Source organism: Grammomys surdaster, unplaced genomic scaffold, assembly GCF_004785775.1.
Source record: "Grammomys surdaster isolate TR1022 unplaced genomic scaffold, NIH_TR_1.0 125671, whole genome shotgun sequence".
Lineage (NCBI taxonomy): Eukaryota > Metazoa > Chordata > Mammalia > Rodentia > Muridae > Grammomys > Grammomys surdaster.
The window spans coordinates 250,087-269,415 of record NW_021620508.1 but is presented as its reverse complement, the minus strand read 5'-3'; the positions used below and the strand labels follow the sequence as shown (position 1 = coordinate 269,415).

At 46.9% G+C, this 19,329-nt stretch overlaps 1 protein-coding gene across 3 annotated transcripts in view; it reads left to right on the top strand.

Annotated features, from left to right (window-relative positions):
• The window catches only part of Fam187b (family with sequence similarity 187 member B), a 36,565-nt gene extending 19,622 nt beyond the window's left edge, over window positions 1-16,943 (top strand). Inside the window, exons 1-2 of one of the 3 annotated variants that reach the window (XM_028787667.1) lie at window positions 2,157-2,894; window positions 16,171-16,943. In XM_028787667.1, coding sequence (XP_028643500.1) covers window positions 2,182-2,894; window positions 16,171-16,558 — 1,101 coding nt within the window. In that variant the 5' untranslated portion in view covers window positions 2,157-2,181 and the 3' untranslated portion in view covers window positions 16,559-16,943. Of the gene's footprint in view, window positions 1-2,156; window positions 2,895-9,466; window positions 9,814-16,170 lie in introns of those variants that run through there. The other 2 variants (XM_028787668.1, XR_003713949.1) reach the window with 2 other exon arrangements.
• Window positions 16,944-19,329: the final 2,386 nt, after the last annotated feature.

Sequence of the window (19,329 nt, the reverse complement as noted above, 5' to 3'; positions counted from 1 at the left end):
CACCCTGTTCCAGATTGGCTTAAAAATCATGGTTTAAAAATAGAAGAAATCGCCACCGCCATCATTTTTACCGCTTGTAATACTAAGTCATCATCTCCAACATAGGAAAGAAAGGATCTGAGTTGGATTAGAACCCATGCTAATCGCCCCACTTTGACTCAACATTTTTACCCTGACTCCAAAGATATGTCTTCCACGTCGAAGTCTGAGAGTAGAGTCCCAACGTATACCCCAGGGTAGGCTCATCCCCAACTTCTCTTGCCCACTTTCCTCCCTTCAAACCATTTACTGTCATCTGATATTTTACTAATCAGATTTTCACCATCTATCTTATCCCGTCCTGAAGACAGCATTGCTTAGTAAATATTCCCTCCATTTCCCGAGCCTTCTGCAGTCAGGTGGGGCTAACCTGTCAATTAAGGTGAGTAGCATATAAGCCAAAGTGAAGTGGGTTCCCCTTCCCAGGCCAGACATTTAATAGTTCTCCCACACACACCCTGGCAGAGCAAATGGTCTTGTTTCAGATGGCATCTGTGGGGCACTTGAGGAGGAGCGCTCTCCACTAGCCAGTGCTACATGTGAGAACAGAATGGGATTTCCAAGCTAAGATTCCAGAATGGGCTTCTTAGATGATGGAATCTAGGCTGTCCCAGTCAGTACATCCCAGCGACACCAAAAGATGGATTTGTTGATGACTGAGGTCTTTATAAACTCCAGGAGAGGAGGCCCTTGTCTTGGCTTCCCACTGGACTTCAGAAACAGTAGAGACCAGCACTTCTCCTTCCCCCTTCCAGTGGACATGAAGCCCTTGTCACATTCCTATGTCAAGTACTTTCCATCTGTGACAGGTGCCGATGAGAAACAGGTGTTGTTTGTTTGTTTAAATCTTTTTCGCTCATGGTTTCAAAGGTTTCTGGATATGGCTGGCGGGCTACATCATTTGGGACTTGCATTGCATGGTTGGAGAGGCACAGAACCAAGTTCATTGCTTGCCTCATGGATGCCAGGACACAGAGAGGCAGACAGGAAGAGGACAGGGACAAAATAGACCTAAGGACACTGCCATAGTCCTACTAACTGGGTCCCACTTCCCAGTGATGGACCAGCATGACTCCATTTTAAGATTAAGAACCATCGCCGGGCGGTGGTGGCGCACGCCTTTAATCCCAGCACTTGGGAGGCAGAGGCAGGTGGATTTCTGAGTTCGAGGCCAGCCTGGTCTACAGAGTGAGTTCCAGGACAGCCAGGGCTATACAGAGAAACCCTGTCTCAAAAAAAAAAAAAAAAAAAAAAAAAACAAGATTAAGAACCATCTTGTTACTAGGTCATTCCTGATTTCTATAAAACTTGTGTTTGACCACGCTTTGATACGTTTCCTGCACATGTTCTACACCTCACACTGTGACTGACCTCCGCCCCGATGAGATGATCTGCCAAATAATTTTGGAATGGTCCTCCAAAGTCCTACATAACCAAAACCCCTTAAAAACCCTCTGGCCTTGAAGCTTCAGAGGTAATATAAACTCTACCTCCTCCTGCATTTGATGCTGTTTTCTCAAATTCCGCTTTAGAAACCTAGCCCCGACTGACAGAAAATAAAACTTGCATCATTTGACGAAAGAATTTGGGTAATGGTCTTTACTCTTGTTCCGTGAGGTCAACATTAAGTTTTCCAGTGCCAGCAAAATTAGTATAACCGTCTGCGATCCAAAAGTGTGAAGTACAGGGAATGTCTTGCATCAGAACACGCCACTGTCTTCCTGTACTGGATGTGTGGAGGGTGAATAGTTTATCTACTTCCTGAGGACATGTAAGTTATGTAGATAACACACACATACATTTAATTCCGTTTTAATTTATAGTCATCAGTTTGCCTGCATGTAGGTCTGTGCATTACATGTGTGTCTGGTGTCCACAGAAGAGGGTGTCAGATTCTCTGGGATTGGAATTACAGACAGTTGTGAGCTGCCATGTGGGTGGCTGGGATTCAATCCTAGGTCCCCAGGAAAAGGGGCCTGTGCTCTCACCTGGGCCAGCTCTCCAGCTCAAGCTGTTATATTTGATGTATATGTCTAGAAACTCGCTGGACCACAGTTCACAGGGCTGGCGGTGCCCAAGTTCTGTGAGTGACGTCACAGAGCCCAAGAAGGTTCTGAAGTTCCTTGTGTAGTTTAGTCAGCCATGTTAGCCACTCAGTGGCTAGTTGGTCTTTCTCTTCCCATGCTCTGGGCCCAGAAACTAATCAGATGTCCCTACAAGAATGTGTGTCAGTATGCCCTGCTCTCAGGCAATGACGTGGTCCTGCAGTGTAACTACCCCAAAGCACTTTGGTATTTTTCTTCATCTTTAGAGGACAAACTGTCTCTGGTCAACTCCAGGCCTGATGTAAAGGTACTGCCCTGGAGCGACCTGCAGTTGTCCAACCCTAAGCCTTCCCAGACAGGGCTTTACCGCTGCCTGGATGATCACCAGGCCCGTGTAGTAGAATATGAGATCGACTTCCAGGATATAGCTCTGTTGCACATCACACACAAAGACCTGGACCAGAAGCCCCTGGGAAATGAGAGCATGAACCTAGGAGGGAACGTACTTGTTTTTACCCGCTGGGATCCTTGGCAACATTGTAACCGTTGCCAAAAGCCCGGGGAGCGCAAACGTCTAGGCTACTGCTATGTGGAGGAGCCCCTAGAGAAGCCCATACCTTGTTGGCTCTACCTGAGAGAGGGGAAGGTGGCCAATAACCGCCTGCGGCCTGAGCTCCAGGTCCAAGCCTGCCAGGTGCCCTGTGATACCGCCACGGAAACCAGCCAGCCGTATTTCGTCTTTGACACATATGAGCTGGACGAACCCAACAGCCTTGCTCGACTCAAGTGTCCCTTGGCTTCCATCTACAGGTAATGACCAGGAGCGCGATGCTAACAGCTCTTCTTTAGGCCCTCACCCAGGCCCAGTCTCCCAGGCTATCTGGTGCTAGGGGTTTCTGTTAGTAGACAAGCAAGCTCTTCCTCCCAACCCAGAAGCCTTCATGGTCAGAGTCTAGAGGGATCGATTTGCTTAGATATTTCCACACTGGAAAATAGCGTCTGAGCTGGGATCTGGGCAAATGATGCAGAGAAAGACCTATTTTCAGCCCACACAGGCAGCCTGGAACCCGAGCTCAGCTGATGTAAACACTGATGTGAGGTCCTGCTGCTGGATTCTGAAGGATATGGTTTGTTTCTCTGTCCTTGCACCAGGGCATGATGTCTTAGACTTTTTTCCCTTCTTTTTATTTTATTTTATTTTATTTTTTGTTTTTTGAGACAGGGTCTTACTGTGTAGCCTTGGCTGGCCTGGAACTTGCTGTATATACCAGGCTAACCTTGGACTCAGAAGAGAGTTGCCTCTGTCTGGATGCTGGGATTAAGAGTGTGTACTACCACACCTGGCATGTGTTTGTTTGTTTCTCTGACTGTCATGGCAAAGGGTCGTGATAGGACATAATTATTATTGGACAAAAAAAATAGCAACAGTTGTAGTTATTGCATGCAAAAACTATTGGCAGAAATGTAGACAAATCTGCTATGTAGTGAGACCCCGTGTAAAGAATAAAGCCCAAACCAAACAAACTAGCAAAACAAAACAAACTAAAAACAGCCCCCAAACCTAGACTTAGAAAACTTTCTGGAAGACAGCTCCTCAGATGTTCCCTTGCTGAATGTCCTTGGTTTTTATAACTGTGGATGATATTTTAATTCTTTTTAATTGTTCCTTTTACTTCTCATAAGAGTCACATAGTTATTTTTTATTTAAGATCTCTATATTTGTCTTTTATGTGTATAGGTGTTTTACCTGCATGTATGTCTATGCATCATGTGTGCAATGCTCAGAGAGACCACAAGAGGGCCAGGGGTTGCCTGGACCTGGAGTTAAGAGGTTGTGACCCTTCCTGCAGGTGCTGGGAATGGAATTTGGCTCCTCTGGAAGAACAGCTAGTGCTCTGGATGGCCTAGTCACCTCTCTAGCCCCTAAATTAGTGGTTGTCAACTTGGCTAACGGTGTGACCTTTAATACAGTTCGTCATGCTGTGACCCCCTCCCAACTATAACATTACTTTCATTGCTACTTTATAACTGTAGCATTTTTTTTTTTTAATTTTGCTACTGAGTGGTACCTCAGTTCCTAAGACCATTGGAAATAATGTATTTTCCGATGGTTAGGACCACACCCTAAATGGTTCCTTTATAATGAAAATGTTGACTGTATATAGTTACTTAGGCATGTGAAGGTGGTCCCTCCCCACTTCCCAGTGGGTGTTTTTCAGTGGCTTTCGTGTTTCCTTATTTTCATCCTGGAGGGGTTGAACGAGAAATATCCCCAACAGGCTTAGGTGTTTGAACACTTGGTTCCAGTTGGTGGCGCTCTTTGGACAAGTTACAGGGAGAGGCAGTCTTGCTGGAGGAATTGCCTCGCTGGGGGCAGGCTTAGAGTTTAAGGCTTCATACCACTCCCAGTTCGCTATCTGCTTTGGAATGGGGCAGAAAATCTGATCTCTGTTTCCTGCTCTCACGGCCCTGCCTGCTGCTGGCTGCTATGCCTCCTCTCCATAATAGATTGCTAGTCCCCTGGGACCCTAAGTCCAAATAAACTCTTCATTCTGTAAGTTGCCTTGGTCACAGAAAAGTAACAGAGTTTGATTCTAGGGGCCAAGTCTGAAGGGATTCTGGCCGGCTTGAGTGTGACGTGCATGGCACCGGCAGGCCTTGTCCTTCTCTTCTCTGCCTTGCTAAAACCTGTTAGAATACATTTATAAAGCTGGCCACCAAGGTCTGTTCTCCGTATGTGGCCACTTCCTTCTCCAGAGGCTACCAAGGTCCAGCTATCAAAGTACTGAAGTCCATCAATCAAAAGTCTCCTTTGGCTCACATGATTAATATGCCCAATTGAAATTAAACACCTCATCCTAACAGGGGTTTCCCCTTGAACCTTTATAAATTACCAATTAATTAATTAATTAATTAATTACATGTGCCGTGTCTGTCTCTTCTCTAACCAGAGGCAGTCCTTTGTCCCACTGGGGGACAAATACCCCTGCCTGCTCTCCCTTGTTTCCCTCCCCTGCTGCCCTTGTCCTCTGTCTCCTGTCTTTGTCTCTTAATCCCTGACCTGTCTTTCTGGGTCAAATAAATCTCCTTTGTGCTGAGAACTTGGTATTGAGGGTCCTGAGCTTTCAAAGGCCACACTTGCCATTGAGTTCTAGAGGGACGTTGTTGATTGTGGTGGGAAGACAAGGTAGGAGGCCATGAGGGCATGTTGGCAGAAGCAGGAGGCTTTTTGGTCCCATTGCAATAGCATGTCGGGATACAGTCCATCATTAGCATGAAGATGTGATGTGGGACAGGCTCCATGGCAGCGGGATCTCCTTACATCTTGGAGCAGGAAGCAGAGAACAGCTAGATGTGACATATTGTCTCTAGCTGTGGATCTGGATGTAGAACTTAGCTATTTAACTATTTCTCCAGTTCTCTCTCTCTCTCTCTCTCTCTCTCTCTCTCTCTCTCTCTCTCTCTGTGTGTGTGTGTGTGTGTGTGTGTGTGTGTGTGTAAATTTTAAATTACCGAGTTAATTTCTGAAGTTTTCTGTCTTGTGATGGTATCATTGAATTTTTTTTTCCCCATGAATTTATCTATTCCATGGAAGTATCAAGAAGGTTTTGACTTTAGCCTGTCGTGGTAGTTTGAATGAGAATGGCTCTCCGTAGACTCATACATTTGAAGGCTTGGTCCCCAGGGAGTGGCATTATTTGGAAGGACCAGGCGATGCAGTCTTGTTGGAGGAAGTGTATCACTGGCAGGGATGGGCTTTGGGGTTCTCGAAAGCCCTGTGGCAAGCCTAGAGCTGTTCTCTCTTCCTGCTGCCGGTGGAACAGCTACTGCTCCTGCACCATGTCTGCCTACGTTCCGACATGGTTCCTGCCATGATGACAATGGACTAAACGTGTGAAACTGAGTAAACTTCAGTCAAGTACCTTCCTTCCTAAGAGTTGCTGTGGCCACGGTATCTCCTCACAGCACTAGAAACTGACACCTGTACATTGAATAGAAAAGGCACCTGCATAGAGCTATAGTATGTTTTTGGTTTTGCCTTTTTTTTTTTTTCGAGACAGGGTTTCTCTGTGCAGCCCTGGCTGTCCTGGAACTCACTCTGTAGACCAGGCTGGCCTCGAACTCAGAAATTCGCCTGCCTCTGCCTCCCAAGTGCTGGGATTAAAGGTGTGCGCCACCACTGCCCAGCCGGTTTTGCTTTCTTTTCTGTGGTTATAGAGCTCAAAGCTTTATGCATTCTAGAACATTCTTCCACTAAGCTATCCCCAGCCCTTTGTTTTCATTATGTAGCCCAGAGTTGCTTTGAACTCAGGATCTTCTTGCTTCTGCCTCCTACATATTGAAATTATAGACACATACCACCATTCCTAGCCCCATTATCTTTGTATGTCATTAGGAGCAGTACTAATATCTCCCTTTAAATTATTTTAAATTAATCCCAGCACTTGGAATACAGAGGCAAGTGTATCTCTGTGACTTTGAGGCCAGCCTGGTCTACATAGAGAGTTCCAGGCCAGTTAGGCCTATACAGTGAGACTCTGTTTCAAAAACCAAAACAGTATCTTCCAGATGGTTAAAAGCACTTGCCACCAAATCCTGTGACTTCACTTTGGTCCCTAGAGAGAATATAGTGGAGAAAGAGAAATGTCTTTGACAAGTTGTCCTCTGACCTCCACATAGTCACCATATGTGTGCCTGGAATCATACACGTTTGTGCAGGCATACATACACAACAGGAAACTGTGTAACAGTCTTCCCCCCTCCCCCCGCCCCGCCCCAGATTGAAACATTCCATCCTGCAGGGAAGCTCCTTCAGTAGGAAGTTGAACAACTCAAAATAGTTTCAGGAAGTCCCTGAAGCTGACTAGATTCACTAGGCCTCTTCCTTCCAGGGTAAATAATAAAAGCTGCAAAGAAGATTCTGAGACTGGACCAGCTGCTTGGAGGAAACAGAAAACAGCTGAGCAGCCTGGAAGGGGTTTAGGCCAACTGAGGCACTTGGAGAGAACGCCCTCCAACCTGCTAAGTCTCCCAGGCTCCCAGCTTTGTGTCCTGTCACCGATACTGGGGTGGGGTTTGGTGATGCAGTTGCCTTTGAGCTGTTTCAGCTCCTGTAAATAATCCCAATCCTAAGCAAGCAGCTAGGTGGCATCTGCCCTTTGGTTGTGTGTTCCCTATCTGGGATGAGGGGACATGTGTGTATGTGGTGACTCCCCAGGAAAAGTTTTGTCACACAACACACACATATGAATAAGTGAATATGTATAAAAAGGACAAAATCCAAAGTAAACAAATGAAAAAAAATCAGGTAGCTTTCAACAAAAATCTCTATAAAAGCATGGTTCTCTGTGGAGCAGCTGAGACCACAAGAATGACCAAGCCCTGTTTTCCTTAGGAGTGGTTAGTCCACGTTCATCAGCCTAGCAGTCTTTTAAAATGTCACTGCCACAGCTGACAGAGATGGTAGTGTGTGACTTCGTGTATTGCAAAGGTGGCAGGCGCCTTGCTACTTTTTTCAAATGATGGCTGATCCTTGATAGTCACCAAACACCTGGGCATGGGCGACTGTGAAGGAAATCATGTCTGGGTCACCCCATGGTTGATAGGTGACACTGATTTAGGCCGCTCTGAGAAGATGTTTAAGAAAGGATTGGGGAGTGTGTGTGGAAGAAACTGTGAACAGTCTTTATTTAAGATGCATTTTGCAGATATCTTGGAGGAAGAGTTAGAGACCAATCTCTGTGAAGGTCCAGAAGCAGGCCTGCCTCTGCTTGGCTGGGATGCTCTGGAAAATAAGACAGGAGTTAACATGAGTGGGGTGGTTAGAGATGTAGGAAGTCAGAACCATGACAGCGAGAATTTGGTCACTGCTGTATCCCCAGGGTTAAGATGTAATAGTATGCTGGGCTGGAGAGATGGCTCAGCCGTTAAGAGCACCAGTTGCTTTTCCAGAGGTCCTGAGTTCAATTCCCAGCACCCACATGGTGGCTCACAACCATCTGTAATGAGATCTGGTGCCCTCTTTTGGTATGCAGGCATATGTACAAGCAGGACATTGTATACTAAATGAATAAATCTTTTTTTTTTTTAAAGTGTGTCAGGGAGAGGTGGCTCAGTGGTTAAGAGCACTGGCTGCTTTCCCAGAGGTCCTATGTTTGGTTCTGTGACTCCAGGAAATGCAATGCCCTCTTTTGGCTTCCTAAGGCACACATGTGGTTTATAGACATAGGTATAGGTAAAACACCTATACACATATAAAAAACCAAAACCAAAACCAAAAAATCTCCCAGGATTGGGGCTGAAAAGCTGGCTCAGTGGTGAAGAGCACTGACTGCTTTTCCAGAGGACCTGAGTTTGGTTCCCAGCACCTACATGGAGGTTCATAACTGTCTGTTCATAACTGTATCAGATTCCCTGGAATCTGATATCCTTTTCTGCTCTCCAGGTTTCTGTACACACACAGGACACATTCTCTCTCTCTCTCTCTCTCTCTCTCTCTCTCCCTCCCTCCCTCCCTCCCTCCCTCCCTCCCTCCCCCCTCTCTCTGTCTCTGTCTTCCTCTCTCTCTTACACACACACACACACACACACACACACACACACACACAAATAAGATGATTTTTAAAAAGTAGAGTGTGGTGGCACACACCTTTAATTCCATTATCAGGAGGCAGAGCCAGGCAGATCTCTGTGAGTTCAAAGCCAGCCTGGGCTACACAATGAATTCCAGGCCAGCCAGGGTTATGCAGTGAGGCTGTGTCTGGGACACAGTCTACACATGTAAGAACAGTTGTTTAATGTTCTTATGTGCCTGGGCCAGAAACTGCCCTCTTGGCATAGCAAGTGATGAGAAAGACCCAACTAGGCAAATTTTATTTCTTCTTGTCACAAAGGGAGTTAGTGGCCTCATAGCTTCTTGGTTCACCTCACTGCCAAAGACTGAAAGGCTTGAGTTCATGAGTGACCTCACAATATGCAGGCTGGCAGCCAGTGCACAGTCATCTCCACAGTCCACCATGTTTACCATCCTGTGGGCACTGGTCAGCTTTGCTCTCCCAGTGTTAGGGCCCCACATTCCTGCCAGCTGTCCGGAGGCCAAGGTATGTTACCTGGCTCTCCTCTCCAACAATGATGTTCTCTTGGAATGTGCTATCTCCGATACACACTGGTTATTCTCTGGGCCCAACGGAGATGGTAAACCCATCAACCTGTCCAGTGTTCCCAATATGAGAAAGAACCTGGAAGGTGGTCTCCATATCCACAACCCATCACCCTCCAACACGGGCCTCTACCAATGCCAGGACAAGAATGGAACCCAAGTGACCAGTTACAAGATTGATTTCCAGGATATCACTAGACTGCATGCCACGCATAAAAACCTGGGTCAGGAGCCCCTAATGAACGAGACGCTGAACCTGGGCCACAGAGAGGTAGTGTATACCCAGTGGGGACCTTGGCAGAGATGCAGTAACTGTGAGAAACTGGGAGAGCGCAAACGTCTGGGTTATTGCTACATCAAGGAACCCTTGGAGGAGCCTGTACCCTGTGGGCTCTACCTGGGAGGCACGAACGTGTTTCACGCCCGAGTAAGGCCTGAGATGCAGGTGGAAATCTGTCATGTGACATGCCAAGGACATCTGACGGGTGGAGACTACATCATCTTCGATAACTTCAGGCTCATGGAGGCCAACTGGGCGTCGCTCACCTGCCCCTTCGCATCCATCTACAGGTGATGGGACCTTTACACCAGCTCTGTTTCTGGTCCCTTGTCCCTAGGGTTCTTCATGGTGAATCTGTGCCAGGCTAGCAAGGGCATCTTAGTACGTCAGTCTGTTGAAAGCAATGATGAAGCCAAAGATACTGGACACATCTCTTTAATCTGAAACATACTGCAAGAATGTGTGTCCAAAAGGGTACTGATTCTACGGGAAGAGGTTTTTTTGTTTGTTTTGTTTTATGTTTTGCTTTGCTTTCTTAAGAGTCTCACACTTACTAATTTCTCTATTTATTGTTTGAAATAAGATTCCTCAAAGATTCAGGGAACCGTGCTGCTCACTGGCAACATGGCTTTCCGAATAAATCAGTGGAATTTTCTCTGGAGTGTGAATACGGTTGACATCACTCAGGGTCCCGGTCTGAACAAAGGGCAGGCTTCTGTCAAGGCTCCCGTTGCCTCATTGAGGGCTTCTTTTCTTCTTCTTCATTGAGTCCTGCTTTTCTGCTTTACTCTGGTAGTTTAACTCAGCTTGTAATAGTCGCATAAAGGAACCTATAGGATTAATCTCTGTTTAAAGCATTGTAAATGGAACATTACTTTTGAAATAGTCTGTGGATCTATGTAACGTGTCTAAGAGCGAGAATTAAGAGTTTTGCGAGCTACGGTGAATGTGTCGAAAGCAATGTGAATATTTTAAACTTACTATCATTTCCTATTCTTTATTTATTTATTTATTTTGGTTTTTCGAGACAGGGTTTCTCTGTATAGCCCTGGCTGTCCTGGAACTCACTCTGTAGACCAGGCTGGCCTCGAACTCAGAAATCCGCCTGCCTCTGCCTCCCAAGTGCTGGGATTAAAGGCGTGCGCCACCACCGCCCGGCTCCTATTTTTTTAATTGCATGTATGTGTCTGTATGCTTGTGGTTATGTGTACATTAGTTGAATTAGCTGCCGAGGTCAGATCCTCTGGAGCTCGAGTTAGGTAATATTGAGCCCCCTGACATGAGTGCTAAGAACCAAACTTGGGCCCTCTGCAAGAGCAGTGGTGTTCTTAACCACTGAATCATCTCTCTGGTCCCCAAAGCAAATAGTTTGTTGTATTTGTTTGTTTAGTTGTTGGTTTGCTTTCTTTGTAAGACAGGGTCTGGCTATGTTGCCCTGGCTATCCTGGAACCAGACTAGCCTCAGACTCACAGAGATCTCCTACCTATGCCTCACAAGTTTTACATTTTTTATGTGGCCAAAACTGGGGGTGGGAAGATATCTCAACAGTTAAAACATTCTCTGTGTAATCCATAAGACAGGAGTCCGAATCCTCGGAACCCAAATGAATGTTGTGTGGGTGTGGTGGCTCACCTGTTCTTTAAGCCGTGGAATGTGGAGACAGGGAGTCCTTGGAGAAAGATAGTAGCCTGGTTATCCCTAGCTAGAGAGAGTTCTTGTATCGATGAACTCTGGGTTTTACTGAGAGACCCTGCTTCAAGGAACAAAGCAGGAGAAAAATTGAGAAAGATTTCTGACATCGATTTTGGGCACACACACAAACACATATGTGCACGCATCTGCACATAGGTGAATACTTAAGGCACAGACACGCAAACACCACACACATACACATGAAAAGGAAAAAAGTGCTAAGCCTATTAAGCATTTTATTAGAACAAATAAAGTCATTGTAGTCAACACGAAGAACAAAGATCTCACCGATTCTATAAAATGATGTCAAAATATGCCCTAGGTGACAAGGAGAAACATTTTTGTTGTTTATTAATGTATTTTGTGATATTTAAATATTCAGAATTAGTAGCAATACTTAGTGTGTGTGTATATACTGTGTCAGGGTACAGTGTTATACCAAAGGGCTGATCTGAAGGGATTTCAAGCTGAGTCAGCGTGGTGCAAGCTGAGTCAGCAATGGTGCAAGCTGAGTCAGCAGTGGTGCAAGCTGAGTCAGCGTGGTGCAAGCCGAGTCAGCGTGGTGCAAGCTGGGTCAGCGTGGTGGTATGCATGCCCACTCCCAGCACTGGGGATGCACAGCCAGGTAGATTGCTCAGTTTGAGGCCATCCTGATCTACATAGCTAGTTCTAGGCCAGCTGGGGCTACATAGCGAGACTCTTTCTCCAAAAGGAGGGCGACTGAAAGCTACTTTGGACTGAAGAAGGATGCACAAGAGTCTTGGCTTATCCCTCACAGATCAGATCCTTCTTGTCTGTCAGTGGTCACACCTCCTTTGTATTCGAGAATGACCAGAAGCAGGCCCAAGTTAGTGGAATCCCAGAAGATCCTCCTGGATTTTTTTTAAAAAGATATATTTTCTTGTATGTTGTTTTGCCTGCACCTATGTATGTGCACTGTGTGTGTGTGTGTGTGTGTATGGGGGTGTCCTTGGGAACCAGAAGAGTGTCAGGTCTCCTGGAACTGGAGTTATGGGTGGTTTTGAGTTGCCGTGTGGGTGCTGGGAATCTAATCTCAGTCTTCTGAAAAAAGCACCCAGTGTTCTTAACTGTTGAACCATCTCTCCAACCCTGACACCCTCTTCTGTAGAGAGCAAGAATAGATATCACTGAAATGCAGGAAATTGTTAGGTCAGAGTGATTTCCCAGTAGGCTGTTATACCTTTTGTTTTAAAAGATTTTTTTTATCTGATATGTATGAGTATTTTGTCTGCATGTATGTACATATATGTATGTGCACCGTGTGTGTGTTTGTACTGCCTAAGAAGGACAGAGAAGGCACTGGATCCCTTAGAACTGGAGTTACAAATGTTTGTGAGCTGCCATGTGGAAGTTGGGACCCAAACCCAGGTCCTGTGGAAGAACAGCCAGTGTTCTTACCCACTGAGCCTCAATAAGGCCTAAAAGCCTCATCTTCCCCCAAGACCAAGATGTGCATGCAGTGTTCCTTCTCACTAACTTGAGTCTTTAGCCACCAATCTTTTTATCACCCACTGAATTTTTGACTCCTCAAGGTGTAGATCAGAGGACTGAGCGAGGGTATCACTACGGGATAAGCAAGAGGAAGGGTTTCTGGTGATTCTCTGTGAACTTGTTTTGAGGTTGAGTGTAGACAGATATTATGTAGCTCCAAAGAATAAAAGCCCAACAATGAGGTGATACCCACAAGTCCCAAAGACCTTCCCCTTGTCCTCTGTGGGTTCTCCCTTCAGCACACCCTTAACAGTGCTGGCATAAGAGACCAAAACAAGTCCCAGTGGTGTGACCACACACAAGGCAGTAACTGTGGAGAGTCACTTTCCAGGAAAGTTGTGCCCACACAAGCAATTCAGGCTTCACACACACATAACCATCCACCATGGGAAGGCCTCCAGAGAGGCAACTGGAAGATAAAGGCAGTCTGAATTCCACAAAAACCACTGATCTGAGCCGTGGTAGCCAGTGCCAGAGGATCTCTGAGTGGGTGATGACCCCATAATGCAGAGGCTGAGAAATAGCATCACAACTGTCAGTGTTGGCGACACACACATTCTGTGGAACTCAAGTCCTAAAACTACAAAAGCTGGGTTGCTCACACAAGAAGCGTGGCTAACTTCTCTGGGCCCTTGAGATTCTCAAGGATCTGGTGGAAGGTACTTGGAGTAAAACAGAGGTTCAAGATAGAGAGACCGGAGAGGGAAGAAAGACATGGCTGTATGAAGTTTGTGGTTCAAGAATAATTGAGTCTAACTGTGGTGTTCTCTGTCAGTGTCAGAATGTAGCCAGACATGGCCAGAAGAAACATCCAGCAAGGTCAGAGGAGCCCATAAGAGATTTAGAGCACTTGCAGGTCTCTGTAGCAGCAGGTCTCAAAGCATGACGCTGCTGGTCTCAGAAGTAGTGGATCTCGGAAGATGGGAAGCCACTGAAGGGACAAATTCAAAGGAGTCTGGGGGTCTTGGAAGCTGAGGTAGGCAATAGTTCTTCTGCCTGTAGCTACTGCCAGTCTTGGAGTGAGCTCATGTGCTCCCAGGAGTCTTAGAGAGACAATTTTCTCTCTCTCCCTCCTCTGTTGACTCCTGCAGCCATGCTGTTGGTAAAACTTGAGAGAGGCTGATTTCAGAGAGGTGCCAGGGCACTAGCTGGGTCTGAGTGTGCATATGCAAATAATGTGGCAATAAGACTAATTGAGGTAGACTTGTCAGACCTGGTTGGAGACGGAAGGACTCTGGACCTAGTGAAAAATTGCTAAAAGTTCCAAGTCAAATCTGCTCCGGTCTTGGTCTCTACAGAAGTGTGGAAAATTGTCTGTGTCGCAGTGATGACACTTAGGTTGCCTGCTCCTGCCTCTGGCTGTCAGTTATATTGGGGAGGGAAGTCTCAGCAGAGTAAGTTTTTCTTTTGCCCCTGTTGTTGCTGCTGCTGCTGCAGTAACAGCCCTCAACAATTGGCCTCCGTTGGCTCCTTTGCCTTCAGCCTTGCTGTCTGAAAGGTCCATACTGGGGCCACGCCTATCCATAAGGTGCCTGCTGGGCAAGTATGGAGGTTTGAGATCAGATCCCCAACACCCACCAGGCCTGAGAGCATACATCTGCGACAATGGCTCTGGAAGGGGGTGGGGCACAGATAGGTAGGATCCTTGAAGCTTACTGGCTAGCCGGCCTAGCAGAATTTTGGAGAGACTCTGTCTCAAGAAATAAAGGTTGAGGATCTGGAGGAACGGCTCAGTGGTAAAGAGTGCTTCCTATTCTGTCAGACGTGAGTTTGACTCTGAGCGGCCATGTCTGGTGGCTCACACTTCCTGTAACTCCAGCTCCAGCCGCCTGCACTCCACACGTGTGCACACACAGACACGCACACGTGATGGCCCAGCAGTTAAGAGCACTTGTGGTTTTGCATAAGACCCAGGTTCAGTCCTCAGCACCCACATAGCTACTCAGAACTGTCTATAATTCCAGTTCCAGAGGATCTAACGATCTGGCAAACCAGGCACACGTGTGGTGCATGCACACACACACACACACACACACACACACACACGGAGACAAAATGCTCATACACATAAAAATTGTGAATGAATGAATGAATGAATGAAGCCTTAAAAGAAAATAAAGGTAAACAGTGAAGAAGATACCAGACATGGACCCCTGGCCTCACATTCATGTATGGACACGTATGCATGTACGTGCACAATTGCACGCATACACGCACACATACATGAACACACGTAACTGCTGGGAACTCTCGGGTATGGATTAAGTGAACGCACTTGGCTTGAGGACGAGCAAGAACTGTTGGGGGATGAATATGAATTGTTAGTATTTAGATATGAAGGTTTCCCCTGCCAAGAGGCCATGTGTTACGGGCTTGGATACTAACTGACAGGTTTTAGGGAAGCGATTGGGTCCTAAGATTAATTCCTTGACGGAGTCATAGCTGAATGGCGTTAATGGAGAGACAGTGGAAAAAGTGGAGGCTAAGCTGGAGGAAGGAGGTCAGTGGATGGTGTAGAGAGGTGGAATTATCTCTACCTCCTTCCCATTCCTCTCTGCTCCCTGGCTTCCTTAATTTGCTTTCTTAGATATGCTGGCCCCGAAATGAGTCGTATTCATTTACCAGCACAGAGCACTACAGTTTAAGATCATAGAACTGGCCGGGCAGTGGTGGCGCACGCCTTTAATCCCAGCACTTGGGAGGCAGAGGCAAGTGGATCCCTGTGAGTTCCAGGCTAGCCAAGGCTACATAATAAGACCTTGTCTCAAAACCAAATAATGATATGATAACAACAACAACAACAATATTAATAATAATGAATGGTTGTATTTTCTCACCACTCTGGAGCCTGGAAGTGAGAAGCAAGCTGTCGGGGGTTGCGTGGGGAGCTGCGGCTAATCCTTCTCCACACTCTCAGAGGTTGGGTAGCATCCATTCCTGATTTTTTCTAGCTTCTGTGAGAATCAGAGGCTCCCGGCCTGGAAGCTCCATTGCTCATCCCCTTTCCGTCTTTTCTTGGCTTTCATCCCGGATAGCTTTATCTGCCTTGGCTCTAAAAGGTCACCGGACTTATTAGACGTCAAGGTCAGTCTACCCCCAATATGATGTCATTGCAACACATTGACATCAACCCAGTTTCAAAATAAGGTTTCATTCTGAGATTCTGGGAAATGCATAGATTTTGGGTGGACACTATTCCAGCTCAAGACCTAGGTCTAGCTAGCCTGGACCTTGTGGACAAATTGTGATGTTTAGGAGGGCTATTCAAGAAACTAGTGTCCTTGGTTCAGGCCACCCAGCCAGTCAGAGGTCTAGGTCTAGACACTTCCCAGGCCATTCTTCCTGATCACCCCACCGTTAACTTTTATAGTGTTCCGTGGAGGGAACACAAAGCCGTTCTCTCCAGGACCCTGAACGTTGACCCTATGTTCCTCCCACACAGGCCTGTCCACTGGGAAGTCAATGACAGCTCTCTGACATGGCAGGACCAGCTCTCTGGCCAGGAGATTAGCACCATCATGGACCTGCACAGCGGTGGCCAGCATCTGAAGGTCTTCCAGCCGGCCACTTACAGATGTTTTGTGGAGCAGGAACTCATAGCCCAGTTCAACCCCATACCCGCTGTGTATCTGCTGGATGCTGAAAGGCAGTCCAAAGCCCAGAAGTCTTGGCAGTCCAGGATCCAGCTGGCCAACGCAGACTCTGTTCTTAGGGGATGGAAGTTGATACTGCTGACTGTCTCCATACTGGTCATTGGAGGGCTTCTCTGTAAGGTGGTCTTCCGTCCTATCTGTGGCAAGAAGAGGAATCAGGTCCTCCTGGTGAAATAAACTGAGCCTTCTGTAGCCAAGAGGACCTGGTATCTCTCCTCTGTCCCATCCTTAGCTCTGGCCATCCATAGGTAGCACCACATGAGGTCCTGGAGGTGTGTGAGCTAACACAGACCTGGATTGAAATCCAGTGGCCACTTCACTCCTTGTTCTGTGTCCTCCTCGGCTAATCTGTTGATCACCCCATTGTACAGATAGGAAAACCGAGGCAAGTCTGTCTAGTCATTGGAGATTTGGAATTTGATCTCTCAGAAGGAGAAAGGGAAGGACAGAACCTTCTCAGGGTATGTGGTGTGACTTTCTCTGGGGGAGGTGTAAACAACCATCTATCTTCATCCCAGATCAGATACTAATGGCAGACTAAAGAAATGACGACATAAAACTGGTTTGGTGAACTAGTGAGTTTATTGGGGTTCCTTACAGAAGGATGGAGGGGTGCTTATATGAGCCAGGGTGAGTCTAAAGCAGCTGCATCACTCAAAGGTCCAGCAAGGATGATGTCATGAGATCCCGCACAGGGGATATCATGCATGAAAGCTGCTTTCTTAGACTTTCTGTACAACGTGTAGACGGCTTCATCGAAGATCCTGCTCTTCCCCAGAGACTGATCGCCATTTGTGCAGCCGCAGGGAGGGTCTTGTGAATCATGGAAGCTTCCAAGCTTTCTGAGTCCGGGTCTTCCTTCCCCCTCCCAAAAGGAACATGTCAACTCGACAGGGATATTAATGACATCACAACAGGTGTCTCCATTGTATATTGTGTCCTCGGCATTCAGCCCTCTCTTCCAGGGACAAGATGGAGGACACACATGGGCGTCTCCAGCATCACCTCATCCCCTCCCAGCCTGCACTGGATCCCGGTGCTTTTCCCTGCTTGTCCTCCAGGGCATCTTCCTCTATTACATCACAGACATAGCTACAGTCATTCACACACACACACACACAACACACACACAACACACCACACCCAAAAACACACACACACACACCACACCACACACACACACACCACACACACACCACACACACACAAACACACCACACACCACACACACTACACACACACCACACACACACACCACACACACACACCACACACACACCACACACACACACACCACACACACACACACCACATACCATACACACACACACACCACACACACACACACCACATACCATACACACACACACACCACACGCACACACACACCACACACACACACACTACACACACACTACACACACACACACCATCCCCATAGCTTAGACACATGTTATCGTTCCAGATTCTTGTGACGGAAGAGCCTCCAGTATTGCTCGGGGACAAGATGCTGGGCCCTGCTCAGCTGATCAGCAGGAACGGCTGGGCCTGGCTGTTCCCAGAAACTACACACACGGTTTAGCAGAACACAAGAGCAAGACGTGAAATATTAATGCCTCTTAAGACTCACTGCCCTAAATTTGCATGGTGAAGTCTTGACAGGGCACATAAGAAGGGCTCCCAGGGCAGAATGTAGGCCCAGGAAAACAGGGTAAAGCACCCCCCCCACCACGTACCACACACCAAAGGCTTCACGTGACACACCACAGACTCGAAGGTTCCTGTAGAATGAGAGAAAGTTCTTGAGAGTCAGTTGGGACTGGCTGGGGAATCAGAAGCTGAGAATAACAATGATAAAAATAGTCAATACTTTTGACCCTCTTCGTGTGCCAAAACATAAACTTTTCCATAAACATCATGTCCCCACAAGCCACCGCTAGTCAGCTGTTACTGTCAGCTGCCTGTTGTTTTACAGCTGGGAATATTAAGGCACAGAAGGTACATTAAGGCCCGGGATCATACACTGAGCTCGGGGAAACGGTGGATAATGGATGGGTCATTCAAAAGAGGTCTCAGGGTCCAGGAAGAAGGCTCAGTGGGTAAGATCATGAGGACTTGGTTTGATTCTATGTCAAAAAAAAAAAAAAAAGGTAGGTGTGACCATTATGTGCCTATAACCTCAGAACTGAGGCTCAGGTTACACAGGAGGGTATGGGGTTTCAGCTGCCAAACTCTGGATTCAGTGAGAGACCCTTTCTCAAGGGAATAAGGTGTGTGTGTGTGTGTGTGTGTGTGTGTGTGTGAGAGAGAGAGAGAGAGAGAGAGAGAGAGAGAGAGAGAGCAGGCACAGGATGCTGTGTCCTATGCACAGGGGAATACACACCTGTACACATACACCTGCACACACACCTGTACACACACCACACACAGACCTGTATATACATGCTTGTACATACACCTGCACATACACCCATACACATATCTGTGCATACACTTCTGCACACACACACACCTGTATATACACAACTCTACACACACCTGTATACACACACCAGTATATACACACTTGTACACTCACCTGTACACATCTGCACACATACCTGTACACACACATACACACACACACACACACACCAGTGCCCTCCCTAGCAGGAACCCCCAGGTATCCTCCAACTGCAGTAGCCCCCACTGTGGTAGCCTGAGAAGGAACAGTGACAACCAGTTGAAGTCTCTTCTTTGAGTTAGTGGCACAGCACTGAAGGCTCCCAACCAAAGTGGAAGATCTTAGCACCCAATGGGACCTCTGTGACTTCCCATCTCCCGGTGCCCTAGAAAGGATGGTTGAGCTTGGCTGTCAACTTGATGGGTTTAGAATCACCCAGGAGACGCATCTCTGTGTGAGTCTGTGAAGGGATTTCCGGTGAAACCTAACTCTTAACTGTGGGTGG